This window comes from Erpetoichthys calabaricus, chromosome 3 (genome assembly GCF_900747795.2).
Source record: "Erpetoichthys calabaricus chromosome 3, fErpCal1.3, whole genome shotgun sequence".
Lineage (NCBI taxonomy): Eukaryota > Metazoa > Chordata > Cladistia > Polypteriformes > Polypteridae > Erpetoichthys > Erpetoichthys calabaricus.
The window spans coordinates 149,674,707-149,693,762 of NC_041396.2; the positions used below are offsets into that span (position 1 = coordinate 149,674,707).

Sequence of the window (19,056 nt, forward strand, 5' to 3'; positions counted from 1 at the left end):
CATTTAATGTGCTGCATTAATTTGTGACGGGGTAAATTAAGTAATTGATTAAACATTGATTTTAGGAAGAAGTTTAGTTTACGACATTCTACTTTAATTATGAAGTAAACTATGAGAATAAAGTGGAAATGTCGACTTTAATCTCAACATAAACGGCGAGAATAAAGTGGAAATGTTGACTTTGTTCTTGACATATAGTTTGTTTTTTTCTTCCCAGTATAGCTTAGCTTGAAGCAAGGTCCATATTATTGCAGTTTGCCTAAATAATGGTTCAGTTGGTAAAGATGTCATCACCAAGTTGCACTTGTTTTATTTTATTTTAATTTGGTGACTACTGTGTAATGCACCTGGGCTTGAAGTCTTGAAGTAATAGTGCAACTATCAGTAATACTATTATTTATTTTATTGTTGTTATTTATTAGTTTAAATATTATGCAGTTTAATGATGATAAAGTTGTTTAAAAAGTCACTTTAATGTGTCAGTGGACAGAGATTGTTAACATTAACAGAAAGTGTAGTTGGTTTACAAAAAATATTTACTATTTATTCCTTTTCTAAGAGATATTCGGTGCAATACAATTTTTGACAAGCACTTCTGGATATTTTACTAAGTCTAAATGCCTCTTTGTATGGTTGAAAATATGTTGTCAAAATTATAGTTTGTTTTTGCAAAATTTGTTCAATAAAAAGGTTCTATATTTTGACTGCATCTGTCATGCAATGTGATACCTTCTCCATTAGTGCCACCCCCTTGAAAACTATCACTTTATGGGGCAATGCAAAACTGTATTAATACTTGTGTGCACATTAAAATGTTTTTTTTTTTTTTGTACAATGTACAATACTCTTGACAGTGGAATAGGTTATTCTTAGCCAGTAATTGCAGTGGAAAATGTGGTTAACATCCACTCATGCATGGGGAAAAAAATACCGTTGAATACCGTGAAACCGGGATAATTTAGAAAAATACTGTGATATAGAATTTTGGTCATACCGCCCACCCCTAATACACATACACACACACACACACACACATACACATATACATCTATACTAATAAAAGGCAAAACCCTCACTGACTCACTCATCACTAACTCTCCAACTTCCCGTGTAGGTAGAAGGCTGAAATTTGTCAGGCTCATTCCTTACAGCTTACTTACAAAAGTTAAGCAGGTTTCATTTCGAAATTCTACACGTACCGGTTGACAACGTCCGCCATGTTAAACTTTCTTATTTATGGCCCCATCTTCACAAAATTTGGTAGGCGGCTTCCCTGCGCTAACCGAAACCGATGTACGTACTTATTTCGGTGGTATGACACCACTGTCGGCCGCCATATTGAACTTTCCAATGGTCTTTGTTACTTAATGGGCCCATCTTCAAGAAATTTGGTACGCGGGTTCCCAACGCTAACTGTATCCTACTTACGTACATGTATACGTCCATAGCCTGCAGCTCGGTCCACACTCTGAATCCTCCAGGCACTCCTGAGCATAATCTAATTTTGAAGGTTGGGGCACCAATAATGTTACTGAGAAACTTACAGCCACTGAAACTTTGTAATGGCACGAGACTTCAGGTCACATGCTTGCAAAAGAACCTAATTGAGGCAACTATTTTTACTGGTGGTGGCTCAGGGGGGAGAGTTTTTATTCCTCACATCCTCGTTATACCCTCTGATCTCCCATTTCAATTCAGACACCTCCAATTTCCAGTAAGGCTCTGCTTCACAATGACAATAAGTCTCAGGGACAGACCCTACACAAGGTTGCCATTGATTTGAGGCAAGATTGTTTTTCACATGGCCAACTATACGTTGCATGCTCAAGAGTAAGCTCAGCGCACAGCTTGGTCATATTACAACCGGAGGGGCGAACTGACAACATGGTATACAAAGAGATCCTTAACAAATAATTATTGGTACATTTTCCCTCAGTTTATTATTTAAAATTTTAAAGCAGTACTTCGCCGCTGCGAAGCACGGGTATTTTGTTAGTAGGATATATAATTCTCCAGCTCTCTCAGCAGTGCTTTTAGGAGTTTTAATCCTTAGAAGTGGGGCAGAAATCCTTTACAACCTTGAATCTTACTGCAGTTTACTACTTTATTGCCAGAATAAACAAGTCAGAGTATGGTGCCTCATACCTTTTTATATTTCCAAAATGGAAATAACTCTTTTTTCCCTTTTGCAGAAGCTTTGTGATTTAGTCTTTCATTAACTTAGATGAATGAAATTGTAGTTATGTACAGTATTCATTTTACAGAGTACTCTTATTTTATGAGTTAGTGAAAGGAACATATCAAATTAAAGTGAATCACAGTATTAAACATGCAAAAGCTAGTAAATACTGTACTTTTACAGTGTATAGTGGTGTTTTAGTTCCCTATTGTTACAGTATAGTAAAACTAAGGTGGTGATGGTATTATGCAAATTTTAAAAAGTCCAGTTTTTACCTGAGAGAAATTGACTTATACAAGTATAACCCAAAGTTTACCCAACCTTCTAAAGTACAAGATTCACCCTTTCATACAGTTCTGTAATGTGTTTTTGTTATATTTGAAATAAAGGCTTGCCTCCCCAATTCTTAATTTAAAAATTTTAATACTTTGGGATAGTTATGTGTGAATTTTGCAGCAAAGGTAAAATGAGCAAGAAAGAATGTCTAAGAGCTGTTTTTCATAATAGCCTAAATACACTAGTATAAAAAAAAAAGAAAAAACAGGCAAAGCAGATCAAAATCAGTTACTTGAATGTTCAATGGCTGGAAAGAATGGGAATGAGAATGATCAGACAAGAGCAAAGATTCTTTGAGAGATGGAAAGAGAAGAGAAGAGAGAAAGGGCTGTTGGGAAACTGACAGTTACATAGAAACCGGTTGAGGTAGCTTAGTTATATGGAGATAATTACTGGATGAAGAGTTGTAAAAGTCGTTCAACCTTGTTAGATTCAGATAATGACAATCAAGCTGTTTGTTTTGACATTTTTCTTTGTGCTGTGTTTAATTATACCTTTCAGAGACTAGTGTTTTTTATGATTTGTTTTGCCTTTGCAAGTTTAAGATATCAGTTGTATTCCCTCTATTGTAAATGTTTTGCTGATTTACCACTGGCTTTATTATGAAGAGTTTACAGTCATTTATTTATTCTAGTTGTTTTGTAAAATGGTTGTAAAGTTCTCCATTTTTCACTCATTTGATCCTTTAATAAGACCAGATCATCCTTGTTACCTAGCTAACTGTGTAGGTTGCACACTTAAACCTCATGCCAGGAAGGTAGTTATATTTCTAAAAATATACTGATGTGAATCAAGTTTCTTTTATTTGTCTTTGCTATTAAACACCAAGGTTTGATAACCAATGATACAAATTAATTATAATTATGTTGTATCTACAATTGGTGCTTAAATATTTCCTTTTTGTTAATAGCAGGTGTATTTTCAGCAGGCCTTGCTCCAGCTGCTTTTGTGCCAAATCCATACATAATTGGTGCAGCCCCACCTGGAACTGACCCTTATACTGCAGCTGGGATTGCAGCAGCAGCTACTTTAGCAGGTATGTGGATTTTCTTGTTTTTGGTAATTGTATACATGTAGACCAATTCTGTAGGGATACTGTAAGCTTGTTCTATTTCAAAATATATTCCACTTGTCACTTATTTTGGCAGACAGTCCTCTACCTGTATTCCATTTTTTAAATTCAAATAACCAACTTGAGTAATTCTTAAAAGAAAAAAAAAAAAACGAAACCTGTTCTTATAAGAGAACAAACCCCCGCATTATTTTCAAAAAATTTGAAAGGCTGATTATTTATCTTTTATTTAAACACATACTGTATATAATCCTTGTTCCAGCACATATAAATTTCATAACGGAATATGCAAGTAGTACTAGCAGTAGGAGGAGTATGGTGAAATTCTTACTTACATGTCTAACCAACATGAAACACATTAGCACTCTCCTGTGCTACAACAAACTATTTTTACATTTTATAAGGTATGATTTTGTTTGTTTTATCATCAAGATCATATGAGACACATATAGAGTAGTGCTGAGCAGTATACCGGTTCATACCAAAAACCGTTTTTTATTTTTGTTATGATATGGATTTTTTCTTATACTGCAACACCGGTTTAAATTGCCTAAACAACTTTTGGAACGTGGCGCAGCAGGAAACTGTTTAAGGGGTACCTTTTTCACTGCTACACTGCTAAACACATGCAATGGAGTACTGCATTAGAGGAGGTGTTGTGCAGGGGCTCTTTTTCACTGCTACACCGCTAAACAAGCACACAACGGAGTACATGCATTAGTCGAGGTATTGCGATGTGAAAATGGACGGAGAACATTCCGAAACTGAAGCTGTAGGAGATGATAAAGTTGAACATGATGACACAGAGGAACTTTTGCTGGAAAAAGGAGTCACATCTGTTGTTTGGAGATACTTTGGATTTAAAAGGTCGGATGTGGACCATTATGTTCAAATGTGAGAATACTGTTTCTATACTACTGGATAATACTGCAAGCCAAGTTGTACTTGTTTTGTTTTTTTCAATACTGTGTAATGTACCTGGGTACTGTGTAATAGTGTGACGACATGTTGACTTTATTCTTGACATTTCCACTTTAATCTCGACGCTTATGACGAGAATAAAGTCGACATTTCTACTTTTTTCTCTCCGTTTGTCGAGATTAAAGTTGACATGTTGACTTTCTTCTCGTAATTTGTTATTAAAGTAGAACATCGTAAACTAAACTTCATCTTAAAATGAGTATTTAATTTACTAGATTTTCATGTATTAATCATGTGGGGGCATGGTGGCGTGGAGGTTACACTGCTGCCTCGCAGCAATGGGGTCTTGGGTGTTCCCTGCTTTGAATTTGCATGTTTTTCTGGTGGGTTTACTCTGCGTGCTTCAGTTTCCTTTCAAAGTCATGTAGGATGACAGGTTTTGTTATGCTATATTGACCCTGCTAGTGTATGTATTGCTCATATCCACCCTGAGATGTGCTGGCGCCACGTTCAGGATTTCCTCCTGCCTTGCACACAGTGCTTGCTGGGATGGGCGCAACCCTGAATGGATGGCATAATTAAACATGTATAACGAAGATTTTTTTTTTAAAAGTTCTGAACACTCTGTGGTCTAAGTTTATAACTAGTTTTAATTTCACAAAGACGTTTATCGTGTGGCGATTGGTTATGTGGAGAAAGAAAAAGGAAGGATAGAAACTGGGGGTTTGGTACATCAGAAAGAGACAGCACGCAGGCAATAAAGGAAGCCCACTCAGAAGAACATCCATTGAATTCTGTGTTTGTGTCTTCGACCACCAGATCACAAACCGAACATTTGCACAATATTTAAGTTAAACCTGTGCGATACCCATTCATACATCCAGTTTTTTGGAGCCTCGTCACACCTGCCATAAAGTTCTCTACACTGAATGTACACCAGGGGACCTCTTACTGCGAGGGAGCAGCACCACCGCCACACCACCATGCATGTTTAATACCTGCTTTAATGCATTTCATCATGAAAAATTATCTTAGCATTCTACATTTTCAGAGAGCAGGAATATCATAAAGTGAATGTATTCTGCGCGGCGATCGCTGCCTCTTAGTATGGAGGAAGTCAGTTTAACTCTTTTAGGGCGGATGTCGACTTTTGTCGACAGGAGGGGTTGAAGGCGAATGTTGACAAAAGTCGACATCCAGGGATAAAGGGCGACAATCAGCTGTTAATGGCGACAAATCTCACTGTCACGTCACAGGCATTCCCTCTGTGCTTGGAGGAATGCTAGACTCGTTGACTCGGCAAATAAACATTGCGTGTGCGTGAGTTGCGAAATGTAAACAAAGGCAAGATGGCACCGACATGTGAAAAGGCAGCAAAGCAAGTGCAGAAAAGAAAACACTTGGCAGACGTTGTTTTGCGCATTACCGCGGAGTCGGACTCTTGATTTTTCAGAATCGGACTTTATTGGCAGTGATCAGGAGATCGAGCAAGAGAGTTAGAAGCAGGCATCAGCTGATCAGACACCAGCCGATGCCGCGCGAGCGGATCTGCTGCCAGTTGAGTGCCTTCGCGCAGCCGATGCATCTACGGCAAGGTTCGCATGGGATAAATACACATACATTGATCCGTTGAGAGCCGATATGGCTACCGGAGTTTACAAGACGGCATGGCTTGCTTTTGGACACGACAGATCACCAGCTGCTGTACTTCAGGCTGCTCTCTCCTGATGCTGCTTTTCAGCTACTGTCAGACGAGACAAACAGGTAGGCAGAGATTTTTTTTGAATCGCGGGCTGCGTTTGCATCGCATTCTCGTTATTCAAAGTGGAAACCCACAACGAAAGACGAGATGAAGCGCGCTGTGGCATTACAAATAGAGATGGGACAGAACTGGTGATATAACTTCAGGGAGCATTGGTCCAAACGTGTTTTGTCCCCTGGTGGCTTAGGTATGTGCTGCTGCAAAGTTTTATTCACTTCTGTAATAAACAGAAGCAAATCCCATGGGGTGAGCCAGGCTATAATGCCATACATAAAGTTCATAAAGTTTCAGAAGATGAAAAGAGTTGACAATACGGTTTTCATGCAGGCAGAAAACTTGATGGCAGTGGCATGGCACGATGGCAAATGGGTGACTTTTCTCTCTACAGTACACACTAACAATATATGTTAGAAAATGCAGCAACAGACAATTGAAAAATAGGCATCAAAACAACACATAGAGAATTCAGGCTCATACAACATGCAAGACAGTAACATTTGTCAAAAGTAAATATTTTTTGTTGATTTGATATGTTAAACAATTGCTTTGTGTTCTTTTTTAAAAAATGTTAGTTTTTGGAAAAATATTCAGCCCTGGGAGAAAAGAAACAAAAAAAAAATTTGCCCTAAAAGAGTTAAGAAGCGTGTAGTGATTAACAACTGGGTTGGGGAACACTTAACACAAAGCTTTTAATGTGCTACATAACTTATGACAGGGTTTGAGAAAATCTAGTGAATTAAACATTGATTCTAGGATGAAGTTTAGTTTACGACATTCTACTTTAATCTATACTAATAAAAGGCAAAGCCCTCACTGACTGACTGACTCACTGACTCACTCATTCACTCATCACTAATTCTCCAACTTCCCGTGTAGGTAGAAGGCTGAAATTTGGCAGGCTCATTCCTTATAGCTTACTTACAAAAGTTAGGCAGGTTTCATTTCGAAATTCTACGTGTAATGGTCATAACTGGAACCTGTTTTTTGTCCATATACTCTAATGGAGGAGGCGGAGTCACGTATCGCGTCATCACGTATTACGCCTCCTACGTAATCACATGAAGTGAAAACAAGGAAGAGATTTACAGCACGAGTCAAACGCGGGAACGAAGGTAAATGACATTAATTGTTGAGTGTCTTTTAATACTGTGTAATTGTTGAGTGTCTTTTAATACTTTGTAAGCATACATATTAACAGATGTGCAATTAAACGTGTGCATTTACGGGGTGATTTCTCAGGCTTAAAGCTCGAAGTGATCACTCGAGTGAAGGCAGCTTCACAAAAAAAACAGATCCTTAACAAACTGTTATTGGTATATTTTCCCTCAATTTTAAAAGGTTTTCTTCTTAATAAAAATTTAAAAGCAGAACTTCGCCGGTGCGAACCGCGGGGATTTGAGCGACTGACGCATACAGACATATTCATGAGTGCAGGTACTTCGGAAAGAAAGCACCATGTAAACCTAAAGTTTAAATTAAGTTCATAGACCTACAAAAGGTTGCCATTGATTTGAGGCAAGATTACTTTTCTCCTGTACAACTATACGTTGCATTCTCAAGAGTGTGCTTGCACAGCTTGGTCATATTACAACCGGAGTGCTGAACTGACAACGTGATATACAAACAGAACAATCGTAAAAACAGGATTAAATAAAAAGGCTGGTACCGTTGGCAAAGCAACGAAAAAGGAAGACCTTATATGACGTTCGTTTATAAAACAGCGGAGAGGCTGTGTGAAGTCAGTTTCACAAAAAAACAGATCCTTAACAAATTGTTATTAGTATATTTTCACTCAATTTAAAAAGGTTTTCTTCTTAATAAAAATTTAAAAGCAGTACTTCGCCGCTGCAAAGCACGGGGATGTATATATATATAGATAGATAGATAGATAGATAGTTAGATAGAGATTTTATATATATATATATATATATATATATATATATATAGTTAGATAGATAGAGATTTATATATAGATAGATAGATAGATAGATAGATGTGCAATTAAACGTGTGCATTTACGGGGTGATTTCTCAGGCTTAAAGCTCGAAGTGATCACTCGAGTGAAGGCAGCTTCACAAAAAAAACAGATCCTTAACAAACTGTTATTGGTATATTTTACCTCAATTTTAAAAGGTTTTCTTTTCTTCTTAATAAAAATTTAAAAGCATAACTTCGCCGGTGCGAACCGCGGGGATTTGAGCGACTGATGCATACAGACATATTCATGAGTGCAGGTACTTCGGGGAAAAAAAGCACCGTGTAAACCTAAAGTTTAAATTAAGTTCATAGACCTACAAAAGGTTGCCATTGATTTCAGGCAAGATTGCTTTTCTCCTGTACAAGTATACGTTGCATTCTCAAGAGTGTGCTTGCACAGCTTGGTCATATTACAACCGGAGTGCTGAACTGACAACGTGATATACAAACAGAACAATCGTAAAAACAAGATTAAATAAAAAGGCTGCTTCCGTTGGCAAAGCAACGAAAAAGGAAGACCTTATATGACGTTCGTTTATAAAACAGCGGAGAGGCTGTGTGAAGTCAGCTTCACAAAAAAACAGATCCTTAACAAATTGTTATTGGTAGATTTTCACTCAATTTAAAAAGGTTTTCTTCTTTGCAGCGGCGAAGTACTGCTTTTAAATTTTTATTAAGAAGAAAACCTTTTTAAATTGAGTGAAAATATACTAATAACAATTTGTTAAAGATCTGTTTTTTTATGAAACTGACTTCACACAGCCTCTCCGCTGTTTTTATAAACAAACGTCATATAAGGTCTTCCTTTTTCGTTGCTTTGTCAAAGGTACCAGCCTTTTTATTTAATCCTGTTTTTACGATTGTTCTGTTTGTATATCACGTCAGTTCAGCACTCCGGTTGTAATATGACCAAGCTGTGCAAGCACACTCTTGAGAATGCAACGTATAGTTGTACAGGAGAAAAGCAATCTTGCCTCAAATCAATGGCAACCTTTTGTAGGTCTATGAACTTAATTTAAACTTTAGGTTTACACGGCGCTTTCTTTCCGAAGTACCTGCACTCATGAATATGTCTGTATGCGTCAGTCACTCAAATCCCCGCGGTTCGCACCGGCGAAGTTCTGCTTTTAAATTTTTATTAAGAAGAAAACAAAACCTTTTAAAATTGAGGGAAAATATACCAATAACAGTTTGTTAAGGATCTGTTTTTTTTGTGAAGCTGCCTTCACTCGAGTGATCACTTCGAGCTTTAAGCCTGAGAAATCACCCCGTAAATGCACACGTTTAATTACACATCTGTTAATATGTATGCTTACAAAGTATTAAAAGACACTCAACAATTACACAGTATTAAAAGACACTCAACAATTAATGTCATTTACCTTCGTTCCCGCGTTTGACTCGTGCTGTAAATCTCTTCCTTGTTTTCACTTCACGTGATTACGTAGGAGGCGTAATACGTGATGACGCGATACGTGACTCCGCCTCCTCCATTAGAGTATATGGACAAAAAACAGGTTCCAGTTATGACCATTACGCGTAGAATTTCGAAATGAAACCTGCCTAACTTTTGTAAGTAAGCTGTAAGGAATGAGCCTGCCAAATTTTAGCCTTCTACCTACACGGGAAGTTGGAGAATTAGTGATGAGTCAGTCAGTCAGTGCGTCAGTGAGGGCTTTGCCTTTTATTAGTATAGATATATATGTGTGTGTGTGTGTGTGTGTGTGTGTATGTGTGTATATGTATGTGTATATATATGTGGATGTGTATATGTATGTATATATGTAGATATGTGTATATGTAGATATGTATATATAAGTATATATGTTTATGTATATATATGTTTACATAACCTCTTTAACACACTACTTCTCCGCTGCGAAGTGCGGGTATTTTTCTAGTGACAAAATAAACTACGAGAATGAAGTGGAAATGTCGATTTTAATCTCGACATATAGTTTTTTTTTTTTTTCTTCACCGTGGCCCTAATACAATTCCGTAGGGCTATACCACAAATAGCATTATAAATGCAAGTTGCAGTTTTATTATTTATGTAAATAGCTTAGCTTGAAGTAAGGTCCATATTAATGCAATTTGCCTTAATGATGATTCAGTTGGTAAAGATGTCATCACCAAGTTGCACTTGTTGTATTTTATTTTTATTTGGTGAATACTGTATAATAATGCACCTGGGCTTGAAGTCTTGGAAGTAATAGTATTATTACTGGAAGTTGCACTATTATTTATTTTATTATTATTTATTAGTTTAAATATTATGCAGTTTAATGATGGTAAAGTTGTTTAAAAGGTCACTTTAACATGTCAGTGGACAGAGATTGTTATCATTAACAAAGTGTAGTTGGTTTACAAAAAATATTCCTTTTCTAAAACATGTTCAGTGCAATACAACTTTTGACAAGCACCTCTGGATATATTACTAAGTCTAAATGCCTCTTTGGATGGTTGAACATATGTTGTCAAAATTTTAGTTTAAGTTGTTTGCAAAATTTGTTCAATAAAAAGGTTCTATATTTTGACTGCATCTGTCATGCAATGTGATTCCTTCTCTTCATTAGTGCCACTCCCTTGAAAACTATCACTTTATGGGGCCATGCAAAACCTGTATTAATACTTGTGTGCACATTAAGATGTTTTTTTGTACAATTTTCTATTCTCATGACAGTAGAATAGGTTATTCTTAGCCAGTAATTGCAGTGGAAAATGTGGTTAACATCCACACATGCACGGGGAAAAAAATATCGTCCAATACCGTTAAACCGGTATAATTTTGAAAAATACCGTGATATAGAATTTTGTTCATACCATCCAGCACTAATATAGAGCTTACTGTTCTGCTGAATTAACTAACACTGTGTATAACAAATTTGATTATAATTTGTTTGCAAGAATAGTTTTGTACAAAGGCTGAATTATTTTTTTTTAACTGACCATTCCATCTATTCATTAATTTTCACATGCAGCGTCTTGTGGTCAGAATCTTAGTTAATGGCTGATTCTCCCAATTAAAAAACACATGCTGTTTTGTTTTTTATCATTAATTTTAATAGGTATTTTTGGGGTTTAACCAGATTAGCCAAATACCCCCAAAATATTACTCTATTATTCTACTCTCCCTAGTCCTGAATATCCATTATAGATCCATTTTTTTTCTTAACCCTAACACCTCCTCTAACAATGTGGAAATTTTTTATTTTGACCTTACTCTGGAATTTTGGCACCGAACACCTGTTCATTAGTCATATTCTCTGTCATTTGCTCAACATGTTCAACCCCCCGAACCCCCGCCCCCCCTTCCTTGAATGAGTATTCCCCTCTGTGTTCTTCCAGTTTTATTTCATTGGCCATGTATCACTCCTAAGATGTATATTACTGCTCACATTGCTTTCATAAACTTTTCTATTCAGTGCCAGAGAGGCTGTTTCTGAGGTGAGAATGGGTGACAGATGCTGAAAGTTCTTTCATACTTCTGTCATCTTTGCTATCATTGCTGTGCTTGCATCCATGTACTCGACGTCACCTAGCAGAACTTTCCTATTTTTTTCCAAAAAAATCCTCTTGCAGATATCTAAATATACAGTTACAGCATTAATATTCTGCACATATTTCACACACATTGGACCAACAAAGGTCACATTTGCTGAGTGCAGACTACTGTTCTCACCACAATGTCGTTTGTTTACTCAGTAACCCTCCATGCCTCCAGCTGTCACTTTACCCTTTTCCACATTTACCTTGAGGCCTTTTGCTTCAGGTCCGCTTCACTTTTTGCCATTACTGTGAGGCTATCAGCATACAAGACCATCGTTCATAGTTCATCATACATTGACTTCACAACAAACACTAATGATTTGTTGAGACCAAACATTCTTAATGCCCCCTTCACCATCTTTCGTGACACCCTAAAAGATGGATTAAATGCAGCTTCTTTTTCTTTGCCTACTGAAACTTCATTTGTTCTTGCCACAAATATTTCAGCAAATTTATTTCACAACGTGACTACTGGCCCCTGCTGTAAGTTGCCAAAATATACAATTTTCATATAAAAACTGATTATGTGAGACAGTGGCTCAATTTACAAGGCTTTCTTGGAGTAAAAATGACAGATATGACAATAACCTTATACAGCATTTCAAGACTGCATCGTTTTAACTGTTTGCATTTTGTACCAAATTTACCAAAACTGCACTGGAACAGATTGAAGCATTTATCAGTCAATCATTTTAGAATCACTTAATTATGGCTGGATATAAAGAGGTGAAATTGGAAATGCTACAAAGGAGCTAGAGGAGAATGTTGATGCTGAGGCAAAACTCAGTCATAAGTAGTTTTTATTGTTATTTTAAGAAGTAAGATGGTTAACAATTACAGCCTCAAGTCTTTTTGAATACAATGCCACAAGCTTGGCACACCTATCCTTGGCCAGTTTCGCCCATTCCTCTTTGCAGCACCTCTCAAGCTCCATCAGGTTGGATGGGAAGCGTCGGTGCACAGCCATTTTAAGATCTCTCCAGAGATGTTCAATCGGATTCAAGTCTGGGCTCTGTCTGGGCCACTCAAGGACATTCACAGAGTTTTCCTGAAGCCACTCCTTTGATATCTTGGCTGTGTGCTTAGGGTTGTTGTCCTGCTGAAAGATGAACCATCGTCCCATTCTGAGGTCAAGATTGCTCTGGAGCAGGTTTTCATCCAGGATGTCTCTGTACATTGCTGCAGTCATCTTTCCCTTTATCCTGACTAGTCTCCCAGTCCCTGCCGCTGAAAAACATCCCCACAGCATAATGCTGCCACCACCATGCTTCACTGTAGGGATGGTATTGGCCTGGTGATGAGCGGTGCCTGGTTTCCTCCAAACATGATGCCTGGTATTGACACCAAAGAGTTCAATCTTTGTCTCATCAGACCAGAGAATTTTCTTTCTCTTGGTCTGAGAGTCCTTCAGGTGCCTTTTGGCAAACTCCAGGTGGGCTGCCATGTGCCTTTTACTAAGGAGTGGCTTCCATCTGGCCACTCTACCATACAGGCCTGATTGGTGGTTTGCTGCAGAGATGGTTGTCCTTCTGGAAGGTTCTCCTCTCTCCACAGAGGACCTCTGGAGCTCTGACAGAGTGACCATCGGGTTCATGGTCACCTCCCTTACTAAGGCCCTTCTCCCCCGATCGCTCAGTTTAGTTGGCCGGCCAACTCTAGGGAGAGTCCTGGTGGTTTCGAACTTGTTCCACTTACGGATGATGGAGGCCACTGTGCTCATTGGGACCTTCAAAGCAGCAGAAATTTTTCTGTAACCTTCCCCAGATTTGTGCCTCGAGACGATCCTGTCTTGGAGGTCTACAGACAATTCCTTTGATTTCATATTTGGTTTGTGCTCTGACATGAACTGTCAACTGTGGGACCTTATATAGACATTGTGTGTGCCTTTCCAAATCATGTCCAGTTTACCACAGGTGGACTCCAATTAAGCCGCAGAAACATCTCAAGGATGAATAGGGGAAACAGGATGCACCTGAGCTCAATTTTGAGCTTCATGGCAAAAGCTGTGAATACTTATGTACATGTGCTTTCTCAATTTTTTTATTTTTAATAAATTTGCAAAAATCTCAAGTAAACTTTTTTCATGTTGTCATTATGGGGTGTTGTGTGTAGAATTCTGAGGAAAAAAATGAATTTAATCCATTGTGGAATAAGGCTGTAACATAACAAAATGTGGAAAAAGTGATGCGCTGTGAATACTTTCCGGATGCACTGTATACATTTAAACTTTTAATATCTATTTACAGGTGTGTGATCATAAACACAAACCTGTTTATGGTGCAAGGGATTTATATTTAACTAGGAGATGTCAAAAGACTGGTCAAGTCACTGCTCTAGACTGAACTTTTTACAGGTTTGCCATAGAGACCAGTGGTGTTAAATTTGGATCCTGAGGGGCCACAAAAGCTGCAGATTTCACTCAAGTAACCAGTTACTGCTCCTAATAGCTTACCTTTTTTGTTTTAACCTGAATTTTTTAACATTCAGAACTCTTAATTTTTTTATAAAAAAAACTTGATGGTATAACTGGGTGCACTTCTACCTCAAATCTGTCAGTGCCTGATTTGTTTCTCAGTTGGAGTGCATTCTTTGTCAAATTTGCACATTCTTTCTGTATTCATGTCATTATTACTGCAGCCCCAAGACATGGTTATTCTTAGGTTGGTTAGCATGCAAGAGGGACTTAGTAAGGTAGTACATGCATATATGCTTGGATGGATGGTTGTATGGAAGAATAAGCAAGAAGAGAGTTATGAATACAATAAGGGGAGAAAGAATTTAGTAAAGTATGTTTAATTCACCTTCATGTTGCTGAACTGTTTAAAGAAGTTCAGCATTCTATAGGTAGTTTGTTTGCTTTACCTAATCAGTGACCTTTAAGAAATATATTCTGTTCCCTGGAAACTGTTCTTTACTGAGGAGATGGATTTCAGTGCCTACATGTAGTACTAGGGTGTTGTACCATGTTAGCCATTATGAATGTAGAGAAAAGCCAAGCAAAATGACACCTTTTATTGGCTAACTAAAAAGATTGCAATATGCAAGCTTTCGAGGCAACTCAGGCCCCTTCTTCAGGCAAGATGAGTTTCCTCGAAAGCTTGCATATTGTACTCTTTTTAGTTAGCCAATAAAAGGTGTCATTTTGCTTGGCTTTTCTCTACAGTGCCTACATGGACATTTTAAATGAAAACAATTAAAATTATAATTATAATTAGAGTATAAAACCATTTTAATTAATATTTAGAACATTTAAGTTAACAACTGTACTAAAGATTGAGTTTAGTTTTACATGCAATTAACTAACATTTATTAGGGCCGTAATTACATCTAGTATTGACAGTGGTAGGGCACAAGCAAACCATAAACAAGTTAAATAATTTGTTAATTTAAACTCTTTTAAAACAGTCGCCTGATTGTAATATAGGTCAGCAGCTAGATGGTTAAAGCAGGAGTGGTTGAAAAATGCATTCTGCACCTGTAAATAGCTTTGTAAAATGTTGAAGGTATGACATTTTAATCTTTTAGTAGCCACTGACGATCATTCTTGTGTGTAAAATTATTTTTATTATAACCATACACCCAAGTACATTATCTTTCATTTTACTTTGTTAAATCTAAATCTGTTTAAATCTGGAGTGATAAAAATGATCTCCAATGGCAAGATTCAACATGGTTGTTATGCATTACTCACTGTGTTACCTGGATTTTCCTGGGAAATTTCGTAAAACAATATGGGCCTTGGTTAATCTGATATATTGAGTACTTTTCTGTATACAGTTTTGTTTTAAACCAGGGGTTGATATTATTAATTCACTGGAGCTCCTTACTCAATTGGCCATGAGTAAAACATTTGTGCTGTAGATCAATTGTTGCTTTTCCTAGTATCTGACTGTAGCTTTTGTTGATGCTTATGGAAAAACACAAATTTATAGGAACCTGTATTATTTTCATTTGAAGCAGGTAATTAGTAGGAGTAATGGGATAAATGTAATTTCACCCTGTAGTACACATCCTGTGAAAATGGTAGCTTTAATCAGAATTGAATGTAACATTTTAATCTGTTATCTTGTACTGTTATAACATTTTGGATGGTTTAGATCTGTGTTACTCAGCTTCAATTCTGGAGGTCTCCAATGGCTGCAGGTTTTTGCTTTAACCAAATTTTTAATTAGATCCCATTTATTTTCTGCTTAAAAAATGCTTTTTTGGGTTTAGCTTTTGTTAACTTTCTATTTTTATTTTTTTTTTCAATTCAGAACTCTTAATTGCCTATTGTTTTAGCTTTAAACAGCTGCATCAAGGACTTAATTGTTGCCTCTTTTCTTAATCAGCCCTCAGTTAATGAGATGCAAATGACAAAGGAGCGAGAAGCTCTCTAGCTAACATGCATCCATTAAAACTTGTGTATATGCATTATATTCATCATGAAGTGTCTGTGATAATACAGTGTTCTGAAATTAATGAAGGAGATGGGAAGGAACCAAGAGGCATAAATTTATTCCAGATCACAAAACATATGTGAAAAAGTGAAAAATTCTACAATGTGATTAAGATTTGTCTTAGAAGAATTAAAGCACTAACAGTCCATATAATTAAATACCATGTTTCATTATCTGCTAGGCCTAACTTCTAATTCCAGAGCTGGTTGGATTGAAAGGCTGCACTCACTTTGAACTGCAACATACCAAAATGTCCTGGTCTGACCTTCAAGGGGATACCCCAGTTCTCTACAATACTGAGTGATATATATGAGAGAACTCATACCTCAGTTTACAAGGACTATAGACTCAACCTGCATGCTAGCGATATTTGCAGTCATGTCCCAGTTACCAAATATAGTGCTGTCATCTGGTAGATAGCCATAGAATTTATTCAGTGTTTGTAGTTAAGTTGTCATGAAAAAAGTATAAATGTTTTAAACAAATGGATTTATTGTAACAAGGTGCTTTGAGAGGAGTTTTGGTATTGTGTGGGGTAGTTGGGAGTGGCAGAGAAGTATGTAAGAGTTGTACAGGATGTACGAGGGAAGTATGTCAGTGGTGAGGTCTGTGATAGGATTGACAGATGCATTCAATGTGGAGGTGGGATTATATCAAGGATCGGCTCTGAGCCCTTTCTTATTTGCCATGGTGATGGACAGGTTGACAGACAAGATTTGACAGGAGTCCCTGTGGACTATGATGTTTGCTGATGACGATTGTGATCTGTAGCGAGAGTAAGGGAGCAGGTTGAGGAGACTGTGGAGAGGGAGATATGCTCTATAGAGGAGAGAAATGAAAGTTAGTAGGAACAAGACGGAATACATGTGTGTAAATGAGAGGGAGGTCAGTGGAATGGTGAGGATGCAGCTAGTAGAGTTGGTGAAGGAGTTTAAATACTTGGGGTCATCAGTAAAAAGTAACAGGGATTGTGGAAGAGAGATGAAAAAAAGAGTACAAGCAGGGTGGAGAAGAGTATCAGGAGTAATTTGTAACAGATGGGTATCAGCAAGAGTCAAAGGGAAGGTCTATTGGATGGTAGTAACACAAGTTATGTGATATGTGTCGGAGACGGTGGCACTGACAAAAAAACAGACAGAGCTGGACGTGGCAGAGTTAAAGATACTAAGATTTGCATTGGGTTTGACAAGGATGAATAGGATTAGGAACAAGTACATTAGAGGGTCAGTTCATATTGGACAGTTTGGAGACAAAGTCAGAGAGGCGAGATTGCATTGGTTTGGACATGTACAGAGGAGAGATGCTGGGTATGTTAGGAAAAGGATGCTAAGGATAGAGCTGCCAGGCAAGAGGAAATGAGGAAGGCCTAAGAGAAGATTTATGGATGTGGTGAGAGAGGACATGAAGGTGATGGGTGTAACGGAACAAGATGCAGAGGACAGGAAGATATGGAAAAAGATGATCCAATGTGGCAACCCCTAACGGGAGCAGCTGAAAGAAGAACTATCTTGAATATTTAGCTGATAATGACAGTGATCAAGATAGTAACAGTCAACTGCATAATGTGGAGCCAGGTAGGCTCTGGTTAGGCTCTGCAGATAGTTGCCCCAAAGGTGTTTCTTCATCACAAGGGGTTCAACTTGTCATGACTGTCTGGACAGCACTACATGGACATTCTGCTGTCCACTAAGTGCAAACCAGTGACCTATATGTATTGTGTACAACAAGCGTGGACAGCGCAAAGAAGAATGTTATATTTGTGGCACATGTGCTTCTAAGCCTGCACACTGCATGCTGCTATGCTTCAAGGACGTTCGTTCAGCAGCAGACTTTTAGTCATGTTGCTGTTGAAACTAAAATAATTAAGTTTCTTTACATTTTTTACTTGAGTTACTGTTGATAATAAAACCATTGCTTTCTTTTCATTTTTGACAACTTTTGCCTGAGTTCATTATTTATCATATACTGTATTAGACTTATACTGCAGCATCTTGGTAATAAATGGCCCAGCAATCAATGTGTTAAGTGTCAATATAAAGCCAATAGCAAAAAACAGAATGGATAACAGTTGCCATGATTTTATGCATAAGAACAGAAACATTTATAGAATACCAAACTAATAAAGAATCGTTATAGAAATTTAAAAACAAGAGATTTAAAGGTGGTTTACCCTCCATCTCGCATTTGCAGGGAGAATCAATACTGTCAAGATGAACATTCTTTCTAATAGAGCATCCCATTAGATTAGATAAACTTTATTAATCCAATGGGGACATCCAGATGCATAGAGCAGCAGAAACATATAAAACAAGGATACAGACTCTCAGGACAAATAATACAGCTAATCAAACAATTGATAAATAAATGTATAATGTGCAGATATTTCAAAATATATACAACAATTAATTCTTAAATTAATGTTTGCTGTACTTTTTTATGATACCCTGCCTTCTGCCCCAATGAATACTAACATTTATTAATAAACTAATAATCCTGTTATCCTCCAGTCATTCAGATTATGGAACCAATGCAGGATGCACTTCTTGGCAGAAAACATTTTATATCTGCTGTTCCTTTATACAATAATTACCTTTTTCAACCTTCTCAAACCTGTACCTTATTTAATCTTTGAAATATTCAGCATTAAGAAAGTTAGACAACTGTATAACATATTTGCATCTTATGAACAATTACGCTTCAGATTTAACTTCCCGGCAACACAATTTTTCTACCATTTTCAAATAAAAAATTTGGTTAAAAGAAACTACCAAATATTTCATACTTCCTCCCATTTCTGTTCCAAAGGATATACTAATCAGTG

At 37.2% G+C, this 19,056-nt stretch overlaps 1 protein-coding gene across 10 annotated transcripts in view; it reads left to right on the plus strand.

Moving 5' to 3' along the window:
* The window catches only part of LOC114648396 (pumilio homolog 2-like), a 195,043-nt gene that overhangs the window by 92,101 nt on the left and 83,886 nt on the right, over positions 1–19,056 (plus strand). For 8 of the 10 annotated variants that reach the window (XR_007934481.1, XM_028797401.2, XM_051924972.1 and 5 more), the window contains exon 8: positions 3,426–3,551. Coding sequence is in view for 9 of the 10 variants with exons in the window: in XM_028797401.2 (XP_028653234.2) it covers positions 3,426–3,551 (126 nt within the window). In the remaining variant the exon portion in view is untranslated. The remainder of the gene's footprint in view (positions 1–3,425; positions 3,552–19,056) is intronic. The other 2 variants (XM_051924966.1, XM_051924971.1) reach the window with 1 other exon arrangement.